The 22,246-nt window shown below is 37.4% G+C and overlaps 1 protein-coding gene across 1 annotated transcript; it reads left to right on the top strand.

The window, feature by feature from the left end:
- The first annotated feature begins 4,622 nt into the window (after positions 1 to 4,622).
- Positions 4,623 to 19,720, top strand: LOC105731123 (zinc finger protein 678). The gene is given in 6 exon segments (XM_064383703.1): positions 4,623 to 4,715; positions 6,951 to 7,077; positions 15,057 to 15,143; positions 15,146 to 15,261; positions 15,581 to 16,053; positions 16,055 to 19,720. Coding segments are annotated over 6 exon segments (1,593 nt in total). The 5' UTR covers positions 4,623 to 4,637; the 3' UTR covers positions 16,767 to 19,720.
- Positions 19,721 to 22,246: the final 2,526 nt, after the last annotated feature.

Genomic DNA, 22,246 nt, shown 5'->3' with positions numbered 1-22,246 from the left:
CTTTCACTCAACATTAAACCTTGAATTTTTTCTCAATTCATTGCATATATGTAAAACACACTTTTGAGTTATGTTTAATATTTCTTACTAAAATTATTTATATTTTTTATCCAGTTTATAAAGAACTTTCATTCTCCATGCAAATGAAGAATAAGTCTTTCTTACTGTCAGGTAATAATCCTAACTGCAGCATTCTTTTACATATCCTCTCCGATCATATGGAAGATTAGGAGTAATAATCTCATTTTATATTTTTTGAATGGATAGACACATTTCTGGACACTATGTTTTCTAACTTTTAACAAATATTTTAAATGTATCCATTATCAGACACTCCCACTTACTTGAAAAACATCTTTTTTTCATATGTACTATAAGTAATAGGTAGATGATAGGCAGAGAGATCACATGTATAGATACAGATATAGATTTAGGTACAGGTATACATAAAAATACTTATCTGTTTAGACACTGCTCTTTGTACAGTCATGGATAATAATCACTTTTTATTCAATATATCAACATATTTTACATCTTACATCTTCAAGTATATTTTCATTTCAGTAACATCTATACAACTGGAAGGGTAGAGCATGATGGCCGAATAGAAAACTCTACTGATGAGTCCCTCCACAAAGACCCCAGTTTAACAACTATCTAAACCAAAAAGCACCTTCATAGTAACCAGAAACTAGGTGCATACTCACAGTACCTGGTTTTAACTTCATATTGCTGAAAAAGGCACTGAGAAAACCATTGTTGATTCAAGCATTGCCATCCCCTTCCCCATCCCCAGACCAAGGCATTTTTATGCACTGCAGAGAGGAAGAGTACAGGAATTGTGAGGCATTGAACTCAGTGCTGCCCTGTTATAGCAGAAAACAAAACAGATCCAGACTCGGCCGACAACCACCAATGGAGTGAGCATTTAAACAAGCCCTAGCCAGAGGGGCATTTCTGATCCCACTGGTCAGAACTTGAGTTCCCACAAGTCTTGCAGTTGTGGGCTAAAGTGCTCTGGGACCCTAAATAAATTTGAAAGGCCGTCTAGGCCACAAAGATGCCAACTTCTAGGTGAGTTTTAGTGCTGAACTGGGCCCAGAGCCAGCAGACTAGTAGGGCATGTAGCCCACTGGCACATGAGCTAGGGCAGCTAAGGGAATGCTGACATCACCCTTCCCCCAACCCTAGGCTTCACACCTCATGTCTCCAAAAGGAGACCCTTTCGTTCCACTTGAGGAGAGGAGAGGGAAGAATGGGGAAGACTTTGTCTTACATTTTGGTATACCAGCACAGCCACAGCAGAACAGGGCAGTGGTCATAGTTATGAGGCTCCCTTTCCAAACCCTAGCTCTGTGATGACATTTCTAGACACACCCTGGGCCAGAGGGAAATCAACTGCTTGAAGGGAAAGACCCAGTCCTTGCAGAATTTATCACCTGTTAACTAGAGCCCTTGGGCCCTGAATAACTAGCAGTGATACCCAGTTAGTACACTGAGGACTTTAAGTGACACTTTGAGACTTGCTGGCTTCAGGTGAGACTCAGCACATTCCCAGTTGTGGTGGCTACAGCGTGATACTCCTGCTTCACAAAAGCAAGAAAAAGTAAGGAGGACTTTGTCTTGCATGTGAGGCACCAGCTTGGCTACAGGGTGGTATAGCACCAAGTGGGCTTTTGAGGTCCCTGATTCCAGACTTGGTTCTCGTATGGCATTTCTGGACCTAACCTTGACAAATGGGAAACACACTGCCCTGAAGAATGAGTCCCAGTTTGGGCAGCATTAACCACAAGCTGACTGAAGAGCCTGAGGGGAACACTGGTGGTAGTACGACTTTATGGTCTGTAATCACGGTAGCCACAGAGTGAGGCTCCTGTGCCTGTGGAACAAATGGAGAAGAGAGACAAGGACTGCAGTTTTTGGTTTGAGTACCAGCTCAGCCACAGTGTAACAGAATGACAGGTAGATTTCTAAAAGATTTGACTCTAGTCCCTGGCTTGTGAACAGCACCTCTGGACTTCGGAGAACTTACTACCCTGAAGGGAAGAACACAGCCTGGCTGGCTTTGACACCTAATTTTAGAACCCTAGGGCTTTGAGAAAACATGGGCGGTAGTAGCCAGGGAGTGGTTTTGGGTGAGACCTAGTGCTTTGCTGGCTTCATGTCTGATCCACCACAATTCTAGTCGTTTTGGCCACAGGGGTGCTTGTGTCACCCTTCCTCCAGCTCCAGGCAGCTCATCACAGAGGCAGAGACTGGGAGAAGGTAAAGAAAGAGAAAAAAAAAAAAATTTAATTCTCCGAGTTGAATATGTAAGTGAAGATATTATGCTCTCCTCCCTTTTTATAAAGCACTTAATTTCAAAAACTTTTACATGTAATTCTTTTCTTTGAAATGTATGCACATCATTTTAAAAGCTAAATGAATCTTGTGTCATTTCATTTGACTCATGTTTACCTTTATGTTAAACCTGGAAATCATTGTTTTGAAATAGTAACAGCAAAAGATAGAGCACCCTATTACAGAATTTCTTCTGGAGAGTAGAGCCTACCTTCAGCAGGACCCGGAAGAATCTGTAAATAGAAACAAGGATCTTAGCAATGAGAGGTCAGCACCACAAAACATTGAGTCCGGAACACAACTATACCTTATCTTTAAACTCTTACTGGAGTAGGGTGTTTTTGTCTTTCCTCTTACCAAGAGTTAGCTGATCAGGGACAGATAGTATCCCACATGAATCGGGTTGGCTGATTTACAAGGGCAGTTTAATTTACTTTCCTGGCCTCGTAGGAATACCTTGAATTGTTCATGCCTGATTCACAATGGGAACATCAGCCTAGGTTTACTAGAACCCCTCTCATCAGTATCTGAGATTCTGTGAGACATTTAGGGATGTTCTGTGCAGACTGATGATGGGGTTGTATTCTACTTTCATCTCAGTGGAAGAGAAGGCAACTAGGGGTTGTTTCTCCCCTCACAGAATGAATCTTCTTGGTTGGTACCTAGATGGGAGTTTCTTCAGTTTCCTGGTAGTTGGATTAAGAACAAAGAGGAGATTTGGAGATGCAAACTAATACGTAGGCCAATTGCTTCCATTTGATATGGCTGTTAGAAAAGCAAATGGAGCAGTCCTGGCTCCATCATCCAGAAACTTTCAGTCTCGAAAACATGTTGCCAGTTTTTAAAAACAGAGAGAGAGAGGTGCACAGGGAACTTGGGCTTCATTCGAGCTCCTTACTTCCCTAATGTTACTGCGAGTTCTGATATCACTTCCTGAATGGCCATTCTTGAACAGAATTATTATTAGTAGTAGTAGGAAGAGGAGCAGCAGCAGCAGTGGTGGTGGTAGTAATGCTTTTTACCTTGTTAGGAATAAAATGTTTATCTTTTAATATATTAGTGTCAGAAAATTCTAAAGGTTTATATTTGTTGTTATGTTACAGAATAGAGAATTGGCTTAAACAATTAAAATCACACAAACGGTGGAAGTCAAGTTTCTCATGGGCAGCCGTAGGAAAAGACACAATTGAAAGCCAGTGCTATAAAGATGTGAAGCCCAGGGTCCCAGCCCTGCCCAGATTCACCCTCTTTGAAACCTTTTCTAAACATTTTTCCGCCCTGGAATTTCCCCTCACAGAACTGATTAGGGGAGATCAGGGGTTTGGGTAGCTAGTTGTTCTTGTCACCTCCCCAAAGCTGGTGCCCACAGTTTCCCCAAATCCAAATAGATAAATGGGAGCCAAAGACTGTATATTTTGGGGGTCTTAATTTTTATTTTTTAAATTAAAATCTGTGTTCTGAAGAAATTTTACTTAGAAACCTGTTCTCTATTTCTTCAGATCCAGTAGTTGCTCTCCAAGTTATGAAAAAGTAAATATAAATACAACAGTGCTGAGACCAGCTCGGTCATAGAGACCCCAACCCAGGCGGCGATGGAGGAATTAAGAAACAGACACAAAGACAGACTGCAAAAGTGGGATCAGAGTGGGACGTCAGGGGGCTGACAGCATTTCCCAGCTGAAAGCCCAGAGCAGACTCTGACCCACGTATTTACTCTTTGTGAACAAGTGATTATTTTTAATAAGCAGGTGCTCAGTGTTTCTTCATAGAATACACAGGCACGTCGTACCTGTTCACTACTAAAATAGAAATAAGCTAGAAAGCACTCTTTGTGAGTCAGCAATGGGGTGAAGGTCATATATCCTGTATTTGGGGACTGGTTTAACTAGTGCATGACCAGTACATATAAGTAACTTATTCTAGCAGTTTTCTGCCTGAGGATGGCCTGGTGTTCCTTATCACCTCTCAGCAAACAACATATGCTCCATCACACACACATCAAGACTTTCTCCTGACACAATAAAAGTTTCTCTCACCTATATGCCACACTTTTTGTGTGTCTTTCATCTATATTTAGCTTTTATTTTATACATTTTCTTTCTTTCTTTTTTTTTTTGAGACGAGTCTCGCTTTGTCACCCAGGTTAAAGTGCAGTGGCATGATCTCTACTCACTGCAATCCCTGCCTCCAGGTTGAAGTGACTCTCCTGCCACAGCCTCCCAAGTAGCTGCAATTACAGTCACCTGTCACCACACCCAGCTAATTTTTTGTATTTTTAGTAGAGATGGGGTTTCACCATGTTGGCCAGGCTGGTCTTGAACTCCTAACCTCAGGTGATCCACCCGCCTCAGCCTCCCCAAGTGCTGGGATTACAAGTTTGAGGCACTGCACCCGGCCTATACATTTTGGATTTGCCCTGTATTTATATCTGGCAGTTATGAGATATTTCGCACCTACCTCCCAGCGTTTTATGTAGATTAATTCACATAATGTGCGGTTCCCCACTTAATGCTTTGTAATGTACTATCAAGCACATGGTACATGCTCCATAAACACTGCATTAATGTATATGTACAAATTGTTTCCCAGATGGAGATTTGCTCAGACATTGTGGTCCCCTTTAAAGGGCCAGCAGGCAATGCCATATTTCAGAATTGTGATTGGTGGTCTTCACTTTGGATCATAAATATTTGTATTGGGCTAAGAGTGTTGTGTCAGTGGACTTTGCTGTGCCTGCTTTTTCTAGCTAAGTGCTACTCATGATGGGCCTAGGAGGAGCAACATTCACATGAACAGGGACTTCTTAGAGAAGCCAGTTTATAGACCTCTTCCAAACCTACAGAATCACATTACTTAAAGTGGGGCTTTGAATAGCAAATTATATATGCACATTGAAGCTTCAGAAGCAATGCTTAGCTAAGTGGCTTTCAGCCCAGGCTTTCAATTAGGATCACATGGCCAGTTGAAAGAAATACTGTCACTTGTAATCTCCCCACAGGTTCTGTGTATTGATCTGGGTAAGAACACTGATGTTTTAGTTTCGTACCATATTATCCTAAGAGAAGGCCAGGGTTAAATAAGCATGAGGGCCCTTAGACATATTTGTGAGGTTGAGTTCGGCCTGTAGAAGGGCCTGCTCTCCTTTGGTTTGGTGTGATCAAGTCAGTGCAGCCAATATTTTTATCGTTATAGGCAGAATTGTTGGCTTCTGTGGCAGAAAAGGGCACCTGGTAGCAGGAAAAGGAAAACTCACGTTGTCACCTTTATGTAGGAGCTCATTGTTCCTGTCTTGCATGATGAAGAAACAGGAGAATAGCTGTTTTGCACTTGAAGGTCCTTCTGCCTGTGTGTGGTCATAGCAGGTGAAGGAGTTCTGCTGACATTTCTAAAGGTATATTCTCAACATGTGTGAGAATTGTCCAAATAATTTCATCTGAACAGAAATCAGAAAAAGAGGAAGAAATGGCTGGTTCTCAGGTAAATAATTACCAAGTCAGGAGCTGCGTCAACTGTTTCTCTAGAAATGTCACATGTTTAAAACTTGCAGACTTTTATTTCTATATTTGTAACATTTCTGCCTAATACATTTATTTGAAGTACTTTAAAAATTTTTCTTCTTACGATATTCAAGGGGCTCTGAAAAATATTTATTTCTTATATATTAATGTTTTATATCCATTCAGGCTTTTGAAGTGCCATAAGCAAACTTTACTACTAATTTTTGACCTGTAAAATGAATGTTTCTTTTATATCTGTTGAACAGGGGAAGGTGTGGATGCCCAAGATTTTCACTGGAGTTGGGTTTGGGTCCTTAGATTAGTTAAAAGAAAACTGATTGAATTTTGCATGACACTGATTTCGTTATGATTAGATTTGGATTTTATTTTTTGACCTATGCTATTCTAGCAGTGATGTTGTAACCACCTCCTATGTATTTTTAAACCTGATACTAGTTTTCTTTTTACAGTTGATGTTAATTTTATTCAGTAGGTTAAGTTGCTCTCTGATAGATTTCTTCACTATAAAGCAAATTAGTTTTCTCTGTATTAAGTACATTAGGGAGATTAATAACTGATGTGCATAAACCATCAAATTTAATTGGGAAGTTCTCCTTTCTTAGATTATTTGGCATATATTTTGCATTGGAAAATGAAGGCTCTCATTTAATCGTCAAATGAGCTAAGATAAATGTAGGCCCTGCCACTTAATGTTTGTCAGAATGTTCTCCTTGGTTCAGAAGCATTGGCACCACAGGTGAACTTGTTCAAAATTCAGAAAGTCAGGTTTCAGCCCAGACCTCCTGAATCAAAATCTACATTTTTAACAGAGTTCCAGTTTCTTGCTGTATGCATTAAAATCTGAGAGGCACTTCATATGATTTTTCCATCTGAAAAATTTATCCACCAGCATCTACACTGCTTTTGTAGATCTTATGCCATCTTCTTTCCTTAGAGTAACAATGCATTAGAAAGTCTTTATGTTTAAACAGTATCTTACTGGAAAATTTCTGTCAGAATAAGTTCACTTCACTCTTCAGTTCAGCTGGAGTCAAATTAAAAACTTTGTCCATGGCACACTTTGTAAATATGTGTGTATATTTTCTTCCCCAGGGACTGTTGGCATTCAGGGATGTGGTCATAGAATTCTCTCCAGAGGAGTGGGCATGCCTGGACCCTGCTCAGCGAAATTTGTAGAGGGATGTGATGTTCGAGAACTATAGAAACCTGGTTTCCCTAGGTGAGGATAACTTCAGTACACAACTTATTCTTCACACTACAGATTTTATATTTTTCACTTCTAAAATGTTACCTGAGAGTTTATCATTTGCATGAATGAATTTTTGATCTTGGCTTCTAAGGAAAACTTGGGAATTTATTGGTGTATAAAGTGTTCAGAATGTTTAATCTTGACATAAAGTTTAAGGTAATTTAAATTCTTACTCTGGATGACTGTAATTCCAGAACTTTAGTGGCATAAGATATTGCTGCCCACACCTTAAAATCTAATTACACTACCAAGTTTGGATTCAGTAGTATTCGGTAGTGGAGCTAAGAACCTATACATTTTTGGGAGGCCAAGGTGGGCAGATCATCTGAGGTAGGAGTTCAAGACCATCCTGGCTAAAATGGTGAAACCCCATTTCTACTAAAAATACAAAAAAAATTAGCCACACATAGTGGTGCGTGCCTGCAACCCCAGCTAATGGGGAGGCTGAGGCAGGAGAATTGCTTCCACCCGGGAGGCAGAGGTTGCAGTGAGCCGAGATTGTGCCATGGCACTCCAGCTTGGGCAACAAGAGTGAAACTCTGTCTCAAAAAAAAAGAAAAAAGTTTTTTAAACTTAATGTCAGAAAATAGTATTTTTGGAGTAGTTTTCTAGAACCTTCTAAAAAAAAACTTTTTTTCCTCTTGAGTACAGTACTAGGTTGGTAATTGCATCATCCCAGCCAAGAGTCATGTTGTTGTTATTATTGTTTTGAGACAGTCTCACTCTGTTGCCCAGGCTGGAGTCAGTGGGGCGATCTTGGCTTACTATAACCTCTGCCTTTCAGGTTCAAACAATTCTCCTGCCTCAGTCTCCTGAGTAGCTGTGACTACAGGTGCACAACACTACTCCCAGCTGATTTTTGTATTTTTAGTAGAGACAGTGTTTCACCATGTTGGCCAAGCTGGTTTCAAACTCCTGACCTCAGGTGATCATCCCAACTTGGCCTCTCAAAGTGCTGGGATTACAGGTGTGAGCCACCATGCCTGGCTGTGAGGAACTCTATTTTATACCATTTAATTCTCTTTTTGCATCTTGTCTGAAATTTGTGAGAGGAATGGTATATTGGCATTTGATTTGAAACCCCAGGAACACCACAAACATATGTAGTATTTTCAACTTTATGGTTTTCTATCCTATGGAGGTTTCAAATGTGATTTTACAGCTCATACTCAGTGATTTTGTCAGAACACTAAATATAAGAAAATCTAAAGTTATTTTATTTCAAAATGTTATTTTCTAAGTAAAAACTGAGATTGATAAACTATGCCCACATTGTTATAATATAAACAGTAATATAATTTAATATATCAACTGCCTATATTTTATTTTATTTATTTATTTATTTTTGAGACGGAGTTTCGCTCTTGTTACCCAGGCTGGAGTGCAATGGCGCGATCTCGGCTCACCGCAACCTCCGCCTCCTGGGTTCAGGCAATTCTCCTGCCTCAGCTTCCCGAGTAGCTGTGATTACAGGCACGTACCACCATGCCCAGCTAATTTTTTGTATTTTTAGTAGAGACGGGGTTTCACCATGTTGACCAGGATGGTCTTGATCTCTTGACCTTGTGATCCACCCGCCTTGGCCTCCCAAAGTGCTGGGATTACAGGCGTGAGCCACTGCACCGGCTACTGCCTATATTTTAAAAATATACTAGTTATTAGGGAGCTTGGAATATTGCTCAGCATATATTAAACTCCCATCTTATACCTTATATTTAAATAACTTTTAAATTTGTTTTTATTTACTACTAAGCTTACTGGGACATACACACATATACATGTATGCATATATATTTATTTGTGTAACAAGTTTCACAAAGAAAAGTTATATATGTCCAGTATAAAAATTTGATATGTGTACATATTGTACTATAACACATTCAAATTGATTTGGAGTGAGAATTCCTAATATCTACTGCCTTAGCAAATTTTAAGCATACAAGACATTATTAACTGTAGTCACAGAGTTACACATTCAATCTTTTATTTATTTATTTATTTATTATTTTTTTGAGACAGAGTCTTGCTCTGTTGCCAGGAGCCAGGCTGGAGTGCAGTGGCGCAATCTCGGTTCACTGCAACCTCTGCAATTCTCCTGTCTCAGCCTCCCGAGTAACTGGGACTACAGGCGTGCGCCACCATGCCCAGCTAATTTTTGTATTTTTTTTAATAGAGACGGGGTTTCACCATGTTGGCCAGGATGGTCTCGATCTCTTGACCTCGTGATCTGCCTGCCTCGGCCTCCCAAAGTGCTGTGATTACAGGAGTGAGCCACCGTGCCCGGCCTCGATCTTTTAAACTTACTCATCTTAAAACCGAACAAAATTTTCAGCACTTTGGGAGGCCAAGGGGTGGGGGATCACTTTAGGTTAGGAGTTTGAGACCAGCCTGGCCAACATAGTGAAACGTCATCTCTACTTAAACTACAAATATTAGCTGGGCATGGTGGCAGGTGCATATAGTCCCAGCTACTCAGGAAGCTGAGACAAGAGAATTTGCTTGATCCTGGAAAGTGGAGGCTGCAGCGAGCTGAGATTCTGCCATTGCACTCCAGCTGGGTGACAGAGGGAGACCCTGTCTCCAAACAAACAAAAACTGAACACCACTTTCCCACTTTATTTACTTCTAGGTCCTTCCAACTCCCTCTGTACTCTGCTTTTACCAGTTTCACCATTTTGGATTCCCTGTATAAGTGAGGTCATGCAGTATTTGTCTTTTGGTGTCTGGCTTATTTTACTTAGCATAATGTCTTTCCAGCCCATCCATGTTGTTTAGATGGCAGAATTTCATTATTTTTATGAATGAATAATATTTATTGTGTATGTAAACCACATTTTCTTTATGCATTTAGTGTCTAAAAACAGGTTATTGTCATATCTTGGCAATTGTGAATGATACTGTAATAAACATGAGGATGCAGATATTTCTTTGAGAGACTGACTAAATTTCCTTTGGTTATATACACCTAACTGGGATTGCTCAATTTTATGGTACTTGTATCTTTTTCTAAAAGACTTCATACAGTTCTTATAATGACATCACCAATTTACAACTTTTAAAGTGTACAGTACAGGATTTCTATTTCTTCACAGTTTGTTTTGTTTTGTTTGAGATGGAGTTTTGTTCTTGTTACCCAGGCTGGAGTGCAATAGCAAAATTTCAGCTCACTGCAACCTCTGCCTCCTCTGTTCAAGTGGTTCTCCTTCCTCAGCCTCCCAGGTAGCCAAGATTACAGGCATGCACCACCATGCCCAGATAATTTTGTATTTTTAATAGAGATGGGATTTCACGATGCTAGCCACGCTGGTCTTGAACTCCTGACCTCAAGTGATCTCCCAGCCTCAGCCTCCAAAAGTGCTGGGATTGCAGATGTGAGCCACTGTGCCCAGCCTATTTCTTCACATTGTTGTCGAAATGTAATCTCACATATATATATATATATATATATGTATTTTTTTTTTTCCCATCCCTCTTTCATGTATCTGTTGGCATTTGTATGTCTTCACTGAAAAAATATTTATTGGGTCTTTTGCCTGTTTTTCAATTTGATCATTATTATTATTACTGTATTTCCTTTGATTTGTATGAGTTCCTCATATGTTGTTGATGTCTCCCTTTTAATCAGATATTTAGATTGCAAATATTTCCTCTCATCCTGCAGGTTTTCTTATTTTATTGTTTTTCTTGTTGTGCAGATGCTTTTTAGTTTCATGCAGTCCAACTTGTTTATATTTGCTTTTTTTGCTGTACTTTTGGTGTCATATCCAAAAAACCATTACCATAACCAATATCAAGTAATTTTTAAAATATGTTTTAAGATTTTTAAGTATTCTTGTTTGATATGTCTTAATTTTATTTTAATTTCTTGGTATCGTATTAGAAAAATGCTCTAATTTCACTTGCATATGGATATTCTTTTTCCCCAGCATCAGTCATTGAAGAGACTATGTTTTAAGCATTGTATATTCTTGATGCCCTTGTTAAAGATTCACTGATCCTATATGCATGGGTTTATTTCTCATCTATTTTGTTGCATTTCTTGTTTCAGTTTTTGTATGTATAACATCATGCTCTTTTTACCATAGTTTTCAAATGGAGCTTTAAATCAGAAAGTATGATACCCTCAGCTTTGTTTTTATTTCTCGAGATTGCTTTCAATATTCAGTGTCCTGTAATGCTTTATAAATTTTAAAATTGTTTTCTGTTTTAAAAATTGCCACTGGAATTTTGATATGAAGTTTTTTTTGAATCTATTGATTGCTTTGGATAATACGGCACTTTACAATAATTAGTCTTCCAATTCATAAACATTGGATAGCTTTACATTTATTTGTTTTTTCTTCAGTTTCTTTTTTCAGTATTTTCTTTTCCAATAAAGATCTTTCAGTTCTTTAAATTTTTTGCTAAGAAATTTATTTAGATGTTATTGTAAATGAGGTTTTTTCTTTTTCATTAGATGGTTTGCAGTTAGTGTATAAAAACAAAACTGATATTTGTGTAGTCTTTTCTATTCCAATTTACTGAGACTTTGGTTTCTTACTTATGGCTTCCTACATATAAGATGTAGAAATAGTTTTACTTCTTTCTTTTCAATTTTTATGGCTTTAAAAAATTTTTTCTTGCTTAATTGTTCTGTCTAGGACTTCCAGGACTATGTTAAAATAGAAGCATTGATAATGGGCACAATATCACTTTGAATTGGTGTCTGTGCATTTGAAGGAGCAAACACCTCTTCCAGTTTTTATAAACTGGTTTATACAGGTAAAGATTTTATCCTGTTGGGTTCCCAGGCTGATATTTTCTGGGTTCACAGTAGAGAGGGGATATATCGGGATCCTAAGGTTGTTTCAGGGTCTACAGTGGGGTCTGCCTTTGTTGTGCTTATTTCCAGGGGCTTGTGTGCTTGTGAATTGTCTTACTCATTGGCTGACTGAGTTGTCTTCAGCACTCTGACCTGTAGAGCAGACACTTGGCCTAATACCAAGTGTTTCCATGTGTGTGGCTCCCACACAGTACTTGCAAGATTTTTGCCAGCTCACTTTGTGGGTCTCACTTTAACAGTACTGGCCATGGAATGTAGCTAAAAGGTCTAGAACCACAGTAAATGTCAAGGTCTGCAGTTCTGCATCTGTAGCCATCAGTGAGCATTTTACTCTTGCTCTCTGGATGTGCAGGCACTCTTCTTGACTATGGCTGGGAGGAGTTAATGACAGTTACAGTGTTATTTCAGAACTCTTAAGTGGAATCACGTTGAATGGGCTATTTCCTGGTCTGTAGCCAAGACCAGGGTTCCTAAAGTTTGCCACCTGAAGGAAGACTTGCTTTCTGAAAAGGACTTTCCTTGGGCTTATGCTTTTAGCAGCGTATTACAACCCCCTCCCTGAATCTGAAAGCCATCATAAATGTAATTTTCTGTGTGACACGGTCTTGCTATATTACCCAGGCGGGTCTCAAACACCTGGCCTGAAGTAATCCTTCTGTCTGAGCCTCTCAAATAGCTGGAGTTTGGTTCCTGGCTGTCTCACAACAACACTTTTGTCCACAGATGGCTCATAAAGTATTGTTGCTTTGGGAGATACACAAGAAGCCGACCTATTCCAACATCTTGCTGATTTTACTCTTCCTATATCGGTTCACTTTCCATTTATTTTTCTCTCTGCATTTCAAACTTGTGTATAATTTTTAAACATATATATTTGGGAACCCTGATGGGGAACGTATGTTCTCATTAAATCTTATTTATATTCATGAGTGCTTATAAATTACATATGTTCCCAATAAATGAACCCTTTTATTATTATTTGATGTTCATATTTTCTCTTGTGACAATTTTGGCTTAAAGTATACTTTATGAAATATAACAGTTGCTGACATACGATGTACTTTGCCCAATATAATTGTTACCTTTCCAACTATCATTTGGTTACCAGTTGCAAGGAATTTTTTCTCCTGCTTTTAGTCTATTATTCCAGTGATCTAAATCTAGTCTCTTAGAGGCAAGATATAGTTTGTGATCTTTAAAAATTTTTCCAAATCTCTTTATTCAGTCTTTTGACTTGGAAGTTTTGTTGATGAATATTTAATTAGTTGTCTAAAACATAATGACTTACTATTGTCATTTATTGTTTTATTGGATTGTTGGAGCTGTTTTTTCCTCTTTTTCTATCTGTCTTTCAATATGTTTTTCTGAGCATAGTGACATGCTTCTACTCTCTTCTTGTGTTTATGTGTATGTATATCTCTATAGGTATTTTCTTTGTAATTTCCATGAGAATTACTAAAACTTCTAAAGTTACAATATAAACTAACTGGCAATAGCTTAACTTCAGTTGAATACAGAATTTGTTTTCATTGTATTTAACATAAGCTTTATGTTACTGATGTGACTAGTTATATATTTTCATATTATATATACATCAACAAATGTTTTTTATTATTATGCTTTTTTTCAAATTGTGGAGCATAAGTAAAAGAACACCATCATTATAAAACTACAGAATTTTATTTTTGTGTATGTGTATATCTTTCCCAGAGAGTTATGTATTTGTATATAATTCTGTTTTGTTCAATAACACATTTTACTTTCAATGGGCTGCACTCCATTTTACACTTCCTATAGGACAGTTATACTGGTGATGTAGTTTTTCTGCATTTGGTTATCTTGGAAATTCTTCATCTTAATTCTGAAGGAGAGTTTTAGTCTTAATAGTATTCTTGCTTGAAAGTTTTTTTTTTCTTTCAACACCCTAATTCACTCAATTCCCTTTTGCCCTGCAAGGTTTCTGTTGATAAATTCACAGATAATCTCACAGAAGAATGCTTATAAATGACACATCACTTTTCTCTTGCTGCTTGTTAGATTGTATGCCTCTCTTTGATTTCAAAATTTTGCTTACAATGTGTCTTGTTATGGGTCTTTTTGTGTGCTTATTCTCGGTATTTTTATAACTTACATGTAAAAATTTCTGTTTTCTTATATTCTTCAGCCCCACATTTTATTTCTTGTTATATATTTCATTATTTTGTTTATACTCTCATTTCCTGATTTTATTCAGCTGTCTTTGTTCCTATTTCACTTATTTGTAGTTTTTAAGATACATATTTAATTTTTAGAATTAATTTCTTTGTTTCCTTGATTGGACCGTGTTACCTTGATAACTTCAAATATGTTGTAATCTTTGGTTTACATTTGGGCATTAACAAAATGCCACCTGTCACACTCCTTATAAGTGGGTTTGTCCTGGAGGAGGCTGATACCTATATTTGTCAGGCTAGGGACTCTGGGAGCCTCTCAAACTTCTTAGGATTTGTCTTCTCTGGAATTGTGTGTTTACTTTTCAGCTAAAGAGATTTGTTCATGCTTCTTTCTAAAAATCTGTAATTGTGTGCTATATCTGGTGTCTGTCTGTGGCACTGCGATCTCTCTCTGCTGCTGTAACAATTATTTACCTTTTGTCTTCGCAGACCAAAGCTGTCATTCAAACCATACTGCCATTTCTTTTCTTTCAGCACTCTTTGTTACGGGAGATAGAAAACAGCCTTTGGAAAGCCCCTAAAAGCCAGGCATATGGGCACATGTACAACTTTTTTTGCTTTGAGGGAGAATCCAGGAGTTGGAAATTTACTCTTAAAGACACCATGCTGTATTGGGGTGGAGGAATGGCTGTGTATATATAATGTAACAAATTTTACTTTCTATTCCATGTGGATTTTCCAGTTGTACTCACCTAGGGTGTTGCAAACTCTTAACTAGATTTTGTAGTTTTCACAACAGAGTTTTTGTCAGTATATTTTTGTTAAGTTTGTATGTTCAAAAAGGAATTAGAGCCTGTGGTATTTTATTATGCCGTCTTGCTAATATGTCTGATATAATTATATTTATTAGACTTGTAAAGTATATTTACTAGAGACAAGTAAGTAGGATAAGTTTTTATTTTTATTTCTTTCAGCTATTTTATCTTATTTTATTCAAGACCTCTTGCCAGAGCAGGACATGAAAGATTTATGCCAAAAAGTGACACTGACAAGACATAGAAGCTTGGCCTTGACTATTTGCACTTAATGAAAGACTGGAAAACTGTGAGTGAGGGTAAGAAGCACAAAGAATGTTATAATACAGTTACTCAATGTTCACCCACTAAAAGCAAAATCTTTTTTTTTTTTTTTTTTTTTTTTTTTTTTTGAGACGGAGTTTCGCTCTTTTTACCCAGGCTGGAGTGCAATGGCGCGATCTCGGCTCACCGCAACCTCCGCCTCCTGGGTTCAGGCAATTCTCCTGCCTCAGCCTCCTGAGTAGCTGGGATTACAGGCACGCGCCACCATGCCCAGCTAATTTTTTGTATTAGTAGAGACGGGGTTTCACCATGTTGACCAGGATGGTCTTGATCTCTTGACCTCGTGATCCACCCACCTCGGCCTCCCAAAGTGCTGGGATTACAGGCTTGAGCCACCGCGCCCGGCCAGCAAAATCTTTCTATGTGATCAATGTGGCAAAAATTTTAGCCGGAGGTTGATCCTTACTCAACAGAAGAGAATTCATACTGGAGAGACCCCATACAAATGTGAAGAATGTGGCAAAGTTTTCAATCGATGTTCAAACCTAACTAAGCATAAGAGAATTCATAATGGAGACAAACTTTACAAATGTGACGAATGTGGCAAAGTTTTTAATTGATGGTCACAAATGACTAGCCATAAGAAAATTCATACTGGCGAGAAACCATACTCATGTGATGTATGTGGCAAAGCCTTTAACAAGTTCTCAAACCTTACTCAACATAAAAGAATTCATATTGGAGAGAAACCCTACAAGTGTGAAGAATGTGGCAATGTTTTTAATAAGTGCTCACACCTAACTAGACATAGAAGAATTCATACTGGAGAGAAACCCTATAAATGTGAAGAATGTGGAAAAGCCTTCACCCAGTTTACAAGCCTTACTCGTCATAATTCATACTGGAGAAAAACCCTACCAATGTGAAGAATGTGGCAAAACTTTTAATCGGTGTTCACACCTAAGTAGTCATAAGAGAATTCATACTGGAGAGAAACCCTACAAATGTGAAGAATATGGCAGAACCTTTGCTCAGTTTTCAAACCTCACTCAGCATAAAAGAATTCATATTGGAGAGAAACCCTACAAATGCAAAGAATGTAGCAAAGCATTTAACAAGTTCTCAAGCCTTACTCGACATAAGAGAGTTCATACTGGAGTGAAACCCTACAAATGTGAAGAATGTGGCAGAGTTTTTAAACAGTGCTCTCACCTAAATAGCCATAAGAGAATTCATACTGGAGAGAAACCCTACAAATTTAAAGAATGTGGCAAAGCTTTTTACCACTCTTCAATCCTCAGTAAGCATAAGAGAATTCATACTGAAGAGAAACCCTACAAATGTGGAGAATGTGGGAAAGCCTTTAACCAGTTCTCAAGCCTCATTCATCATAAAAGAATTCATACTGGAGAGAGACCCTACAAATGTAAAGAATGTGGCAAAGGTTTTTACCAATCCTCAATTCTTAGTAAATATAAGATAATTTATACTGGAGAGGAACCTGACAAATGTAAAAAAATGTGTCAGTCTTTAAAAACTGCACATATTACACGTGGCTTTAGTAATTTCATACTGAATGAAAGTATGAACATAATGACTGTTTAAGGATTAAGCTTCAGAGTGCACAACACTATACTGAATGGAATTCACAAATGTAAAGGATTATAATACCTTTGTGTATTTCAAAAATCTTACTGTAAATAGAATTTTTACTAGAGGAAAACGCTTAAATAATTTCTCAGACGTTATTCAACTTTACAGAATTTTACAGGGAAAACAAAACCTCATACAAATGTGGAAAAAACATTTTTCCAAGATATATACCTTAGAAAACACTAGCGTTTATAGAATATATTTTACAGATGCAGTGAATATAAGCGAATTGCAAAATTAAGTCTAAATAAACATTACATAATTTACTATAGAAAGTACTAAGGCACTAACATTTTCAGATGTCACTTTAAGGTAGTATTGATTGTAGAGAATAATTCAAGGTTACAATATATAATTTAGTGGTAGGTAAATTTAAATGAAGCAAGAGATGATGCCTTTTTGAAGTTACAGTTACATTCAGGTTATACTTTTTTGCATTAAATGTTTTTATATTTTTTGATGATATATATTTTAATATTGATGCAATTCAAATCTCAGCCTTATTTCTATTATCTTAAAACATGTGGTCAATTGTTGCTGTATATTAGATATGAGAAATTCTGTATTAGATGACCTTCATTTATATGCTTTTTCATGAATAAGGGCATTGAAATGTAAGATTTATAAGGAAAATCTAAGTAGAAATACTTTTTGTTGATTTATAACAGTGTTGTAAGTGACTCATTAGGCATTCAGAGAAGTATTCTGCATTATAGTAATAAAACGTTTTGAATTTTAGTAGCAAATTGTTTTATGAGTTGCACTTTAATAAAATATAGCAGCTTGTGAAATGCTATTTTTATAATTCAATCTGTTTTAATAAAATGATTTTTAATGTGTTAAGAATATTTTGCATGAAATGAAGTGTATCTTGCCACCATAATTAACCTATACCACTTTATCCAAAGTTGTAATTAACAGTAACAATACACTATTTGGCAACAATGAAATGACATCTCTAGTAACCTCTTTTCCCTGTGGCTTTTAATTTCAAACAACTTGGAGAATATTTTTTTATATTATGTGCTTTGGCTTTTTCTACCTTACCTTATGTTGAAATGCTTTCCCCGTGTTGGACGTGGGGTCTAGTGGAAGATGTTTGGGTCATCATGAGTGGGTTGGTGTTCCTTCCACTGAAGTTAATGAGTTCTCTATTAGTTCATGTGAAAACTGGTTGTTAAAAACAAAAACTGAAAAACAAAGCTGATATACCTCTTCCTTTGTCTTTTGCTGTGTAACATACTTGATGCCCCTTTGCCATCTATCATGAGTAAAAGCTTCCTGAGGCCTCATCAGAAGTTAATCAGATGCTGATGCCATGCTTGTCTAGCCAGCAGAAATGAGACTAATGTCTTTTCTTTATTATTTAGCCAATATTAAGTATTCCCTTCTAGCAGCACAAAATGGACTAACATACCATAGGTTATATTTTTGTTTTCCTTCTGTAAATACTGGACAATTATATTCTCATATAATTTTCATTACAACCATTATAATCACCTACTGTAATGAGGATTATAAAGGAATATAATGAAAATCCATATATTTTTAATTCTGAATGACTATTTGCCAAATGTCATACTACATTTTTCCTTTGAGCTTGTGACCTGTTGCCTGTAAAACACATACCACATTTAGTTTTGATTAACATGGAGTTAATTTTATAAGTCTATCACTCTAAACCTAAGTGTTAGCTTTAAGAGAATTATAGAGCTTGTAATTGTATTTGTATAGGTGTGTACCTTTTTTGGGAAGAAAACAAAAATACTGGAACAAAACATAATTTTGAAAGTATTGATAATTTACTAGCAAAGTAGGAATTTCAGATATTCTGAAAGTAAATATTTATTCTCTGCTTTGTATTGAATTTACTTCTTTAAAATGTTATGGTTCCTGGCTCAGACTCTTCTCATACAAATGCTGTTTTCTTCTTGTCTGTTCATGCTAAAACTAATGTGTAGTTTTCTCATTCCAAACTTCATGAAATTTTCTTTATATTCCTGAGGAATTCTAAGAATAATTTTCATAATGTTTATTAATGCTCACAAGATAATTTTACGATGTGAGTAATTCTACCATGTGTGTGTAGCTATGTTTTATTTAATTAGTGTATTGTATTTCTGTATTTCAATTAGAGTTCAGCTAATTTTTATTTGGTTTTTGTTTCCATGCTTTATCATTCAGTTAATTGTATGTGGTGTTGAAGGTTTAGCATGATGTCAGATGTCCATTTGTCATATGTGGCCTTTATTGGCGTGAGGTATGTATGTTCTATATGTAATTTGTTTTGAGATTTTGTCATAATGTTGAATTTTCTCAAAAAAAATTTTTTTTTTGAGATGGAATCTTGCTCTGTCTCCCAGGCTTGAGTGCAGTGGCGTGATCTTGGTTCACTGCCGCGTGAATTCAAGCGATTCTTCTGCCTCAGCCTCCCTAGTAGCTAGGATTACAGGCACCTGCCATCACGTCCAGCTAATTTTTGTAGTTTTAGTAGAGATGGGGTTCACCATGTTGGTCAGGCTGGTCTTGAACTGCTGATCTTGTGATCTGCCCTTCTCAGCCTCCCAAAGTGCTTGGATTACAGGTGTGAGCTACGGCGTCTGGCTGAATTTTTCTCAAAATTTTTCTGCATTCACTTAAAAGTTATAATTTGTTCCAAGGTCCTTCATCTTTATCAGAATCTAAGAGGATGCATCTCTATCTGCAGGAGGACATTAAGGCATCATACGTTACATTCTCTGTCATCTAATGTCTCCTGTGAGTTTCTGACTCCTCAAATAAAATTGAGGCCCAGAAACTCTCAATTGCTTTGTTCAATGAATAATTCCAAATGTCTGGAAATGTGACTATTCAAACTAAATGCTTAAGTATGTGTATTTACTAAATAAATCTCAATCAGAACCTTCTGAGATATTGTTTGCAATGTGAGACCCCCTCCTAGTTTTTCACCACCAGGGTAAATTCACATATGCATTTCTATTCATATAGCATATGCATATAGTGCACCAAACAATTCTGAAAGCTTTCAAGCATTGCACTACTTGACATTCAAATATACTGCAAAGCGATAGTAACTGAAACAGCCCAATACCACCATTTGTCTGTGTCAAGCACAAAGACTAGGGAAAAGAAATGTGAAACCTCATTTACAAATGCAGAAAATGGATTTGCTTTTGATATGCTTTTCCAAACAATAAGAGACGTGAGACATTGGGGCATGTTACAAAGAGTTTCAGTAAAATTCAGAAGATTAAATAAATATGGACAACCACAGCATGCCCAGAAGCCTTTTTATGGAGCCAGGCATGGTTGAACTGCTTTCCATGTCTCAGGATGTTAGTTCCTACAAGAACCCTATGAGCTTTGTTTTTATCCATTTTCAGAGAAGAAATGTTCAGCTGAAAGTACTGCAGTAATATTGGGGACAATTCAAAAAAAGCCATTAGGCGGTTATCATCACTGTGCCTTGTAAAGAACAAACATTGAGCTTCTAAACAGCTACTCCAGGAAATGGGCTATGGCAAAGTCTTGGCTAGAAGCCTATGAATACGGTAAAAAGATGGTCCCAGCCTGCAAAGCTGAAATCAGGAACTTGACTAGCTTCTCCCAACCCTTGCCTGGTGGTCCACATCATGTAGATTTACTCTAGATGCAGCTTAGACTCATTTTTATACTAGGTGGGAAACAAAGAGGGAACTACAGTCAGTAATAGCATGAGCCTCAGGTGTTTTCGGGACTGAAATTCAGACCAGGAAACTCCAATCCATCAGTGCATGTGGAGGACATGAGTTTTTATGGAGAAGGTTCTAGACTTCCAAAGTAAAATTTGAGGTGTGGGGGTTGGGGACTCATTCAAACATTAACAGCTTCAAGACATTTTTATGGCATCTGCCAGCTGTGGAGCAACAGCATGCATATATTAACAGCCTGTATGAAGAGCATTATTACTGTCAATCCTGAATAACATCCTCATTGTAGAGATGAGAAAAAGTCTTTTACACATCAAATGGCTACTGAAAGCACCTGGTTCAGAATTGAGAATGTGCAGACTGAGAGTGCTATGAATTTTCCTCTAAGCTACCTGAAATTCTGTTTGCTGTCACATGGAGGAAAAGAGCCTTGGAGAAACCTCCTTTTCTTTGGAAAGAATACACAGAGCAAGATGATTTACAATAGCCCCTTTGACCTAAAGCACATACTTGTTTTCTTGAACATTAAGGGGAGTCTTAACAAACAGCTATAGCAATTCTTCATCTGGCAACAAGACAAATGCTGGGAAATTGCAGGGTCATGGATGTGAGCAGATGACTCAGGAAGAGAAATCCCAAGTAAGTATTAAATAACTGAAAGGTGACTCAAACTTATCTGTTAAACAACTAGAAATGCAAGGAATTACATGATTTTCTTTGCCATACAGATACCGTATTGGCAAAAAAATTATGTCTTAACATTCAGGGGAGGCTGGATATAGGGAACCAGGAATACCGAGACTGCCAGCGACATTATACTTGCCAGAGCCCTTTTGGAAAGTAATCTGGCTGTACCTATTAAAGTTTGCCCCGTGCATATTCTTTCACCAAGTAATCCCTTCCTAAAGGTGATTAGTGTATATTATGGGCCGAATTGCATTTTCTCCCCAAAATGTTATGTTTTCATGTTTTAATATCCAGTGCCTCAGAATGGGAATATATTTGGAAATGTGATCTTTATAGGGGTAATTAAGTTAAGTGCGTTGATTGGAGTGAGCCCTAATCCAGTAAGACTGGGGTCTTTATAAGAAGTGATGGTAAAGCTACAGAAACATAAAAGAAGATCCCGTGAACACAGCAATGGAAGACACCCATCTACAAGTCAAGGAAAATGGCCTTAGAAAAAATCACCACGGACATAACTTGATGCTAGGTTCCTAGCCTCCACAATTGTGAGAAAAAAAACTCTGTTATCAAAGCCCTGAGTTTGTGATGCTGTGTTATGACAGTGTGGCAAAACTGTTATACCTGTTAAGATACATACAATGTTTCCTGCAGCACGATTGAAGTGGAAATAAAATTTTTCATGCAAGGTTCCACCAGCATTAAAAGGCTGAAACATTGTGGGTAACAGTTTTGATTATGAAAGAAAGTTTTGATAGCAAGACGTGAGGGCAGAGCTTCTGCTCTGATGGGACTATAGGCATGAGTTGTCTGATACGACATTCCAGAGAAATGCATACAATACCTTGACCTTTTTGGGTTAACTCACTCTCACCTTTTGTAAACACCTGCCTTATAAAAGTACTGGTGTGTAAGGTATGAAAAAGGTCTGCCAGGGCACTGGAGCTGCCTGCTATAAGAGATACCTGGGTGCAAGGAGTTAATAAAAACAGCAACATATTAAGATACTCATGGCCTAGTGTAAAGTAAAAGCAACAGAAGAATGTCTTTTCTGATATT

Source organism: Aotus nancymaae, unplaced genomic scaffold, assembly GCF_030222135.1.
Source record: "Aotus nancymaae isolate 86718 unplaced genomic scaffold, 86718_ANA_hifiasm-v0.15.2.pri h1tg000032l_1, whole genome shotgun sequence".
Classification (NCBI taxonomy): Eukaryota; Metazoa; Chordata; class Mammalia; order Primates; family Aotidae; genus Aotus; species Aotus nancymaae.
This window is presented reverse-complemented; position numbering and strand designations above follow the sequence as displayed.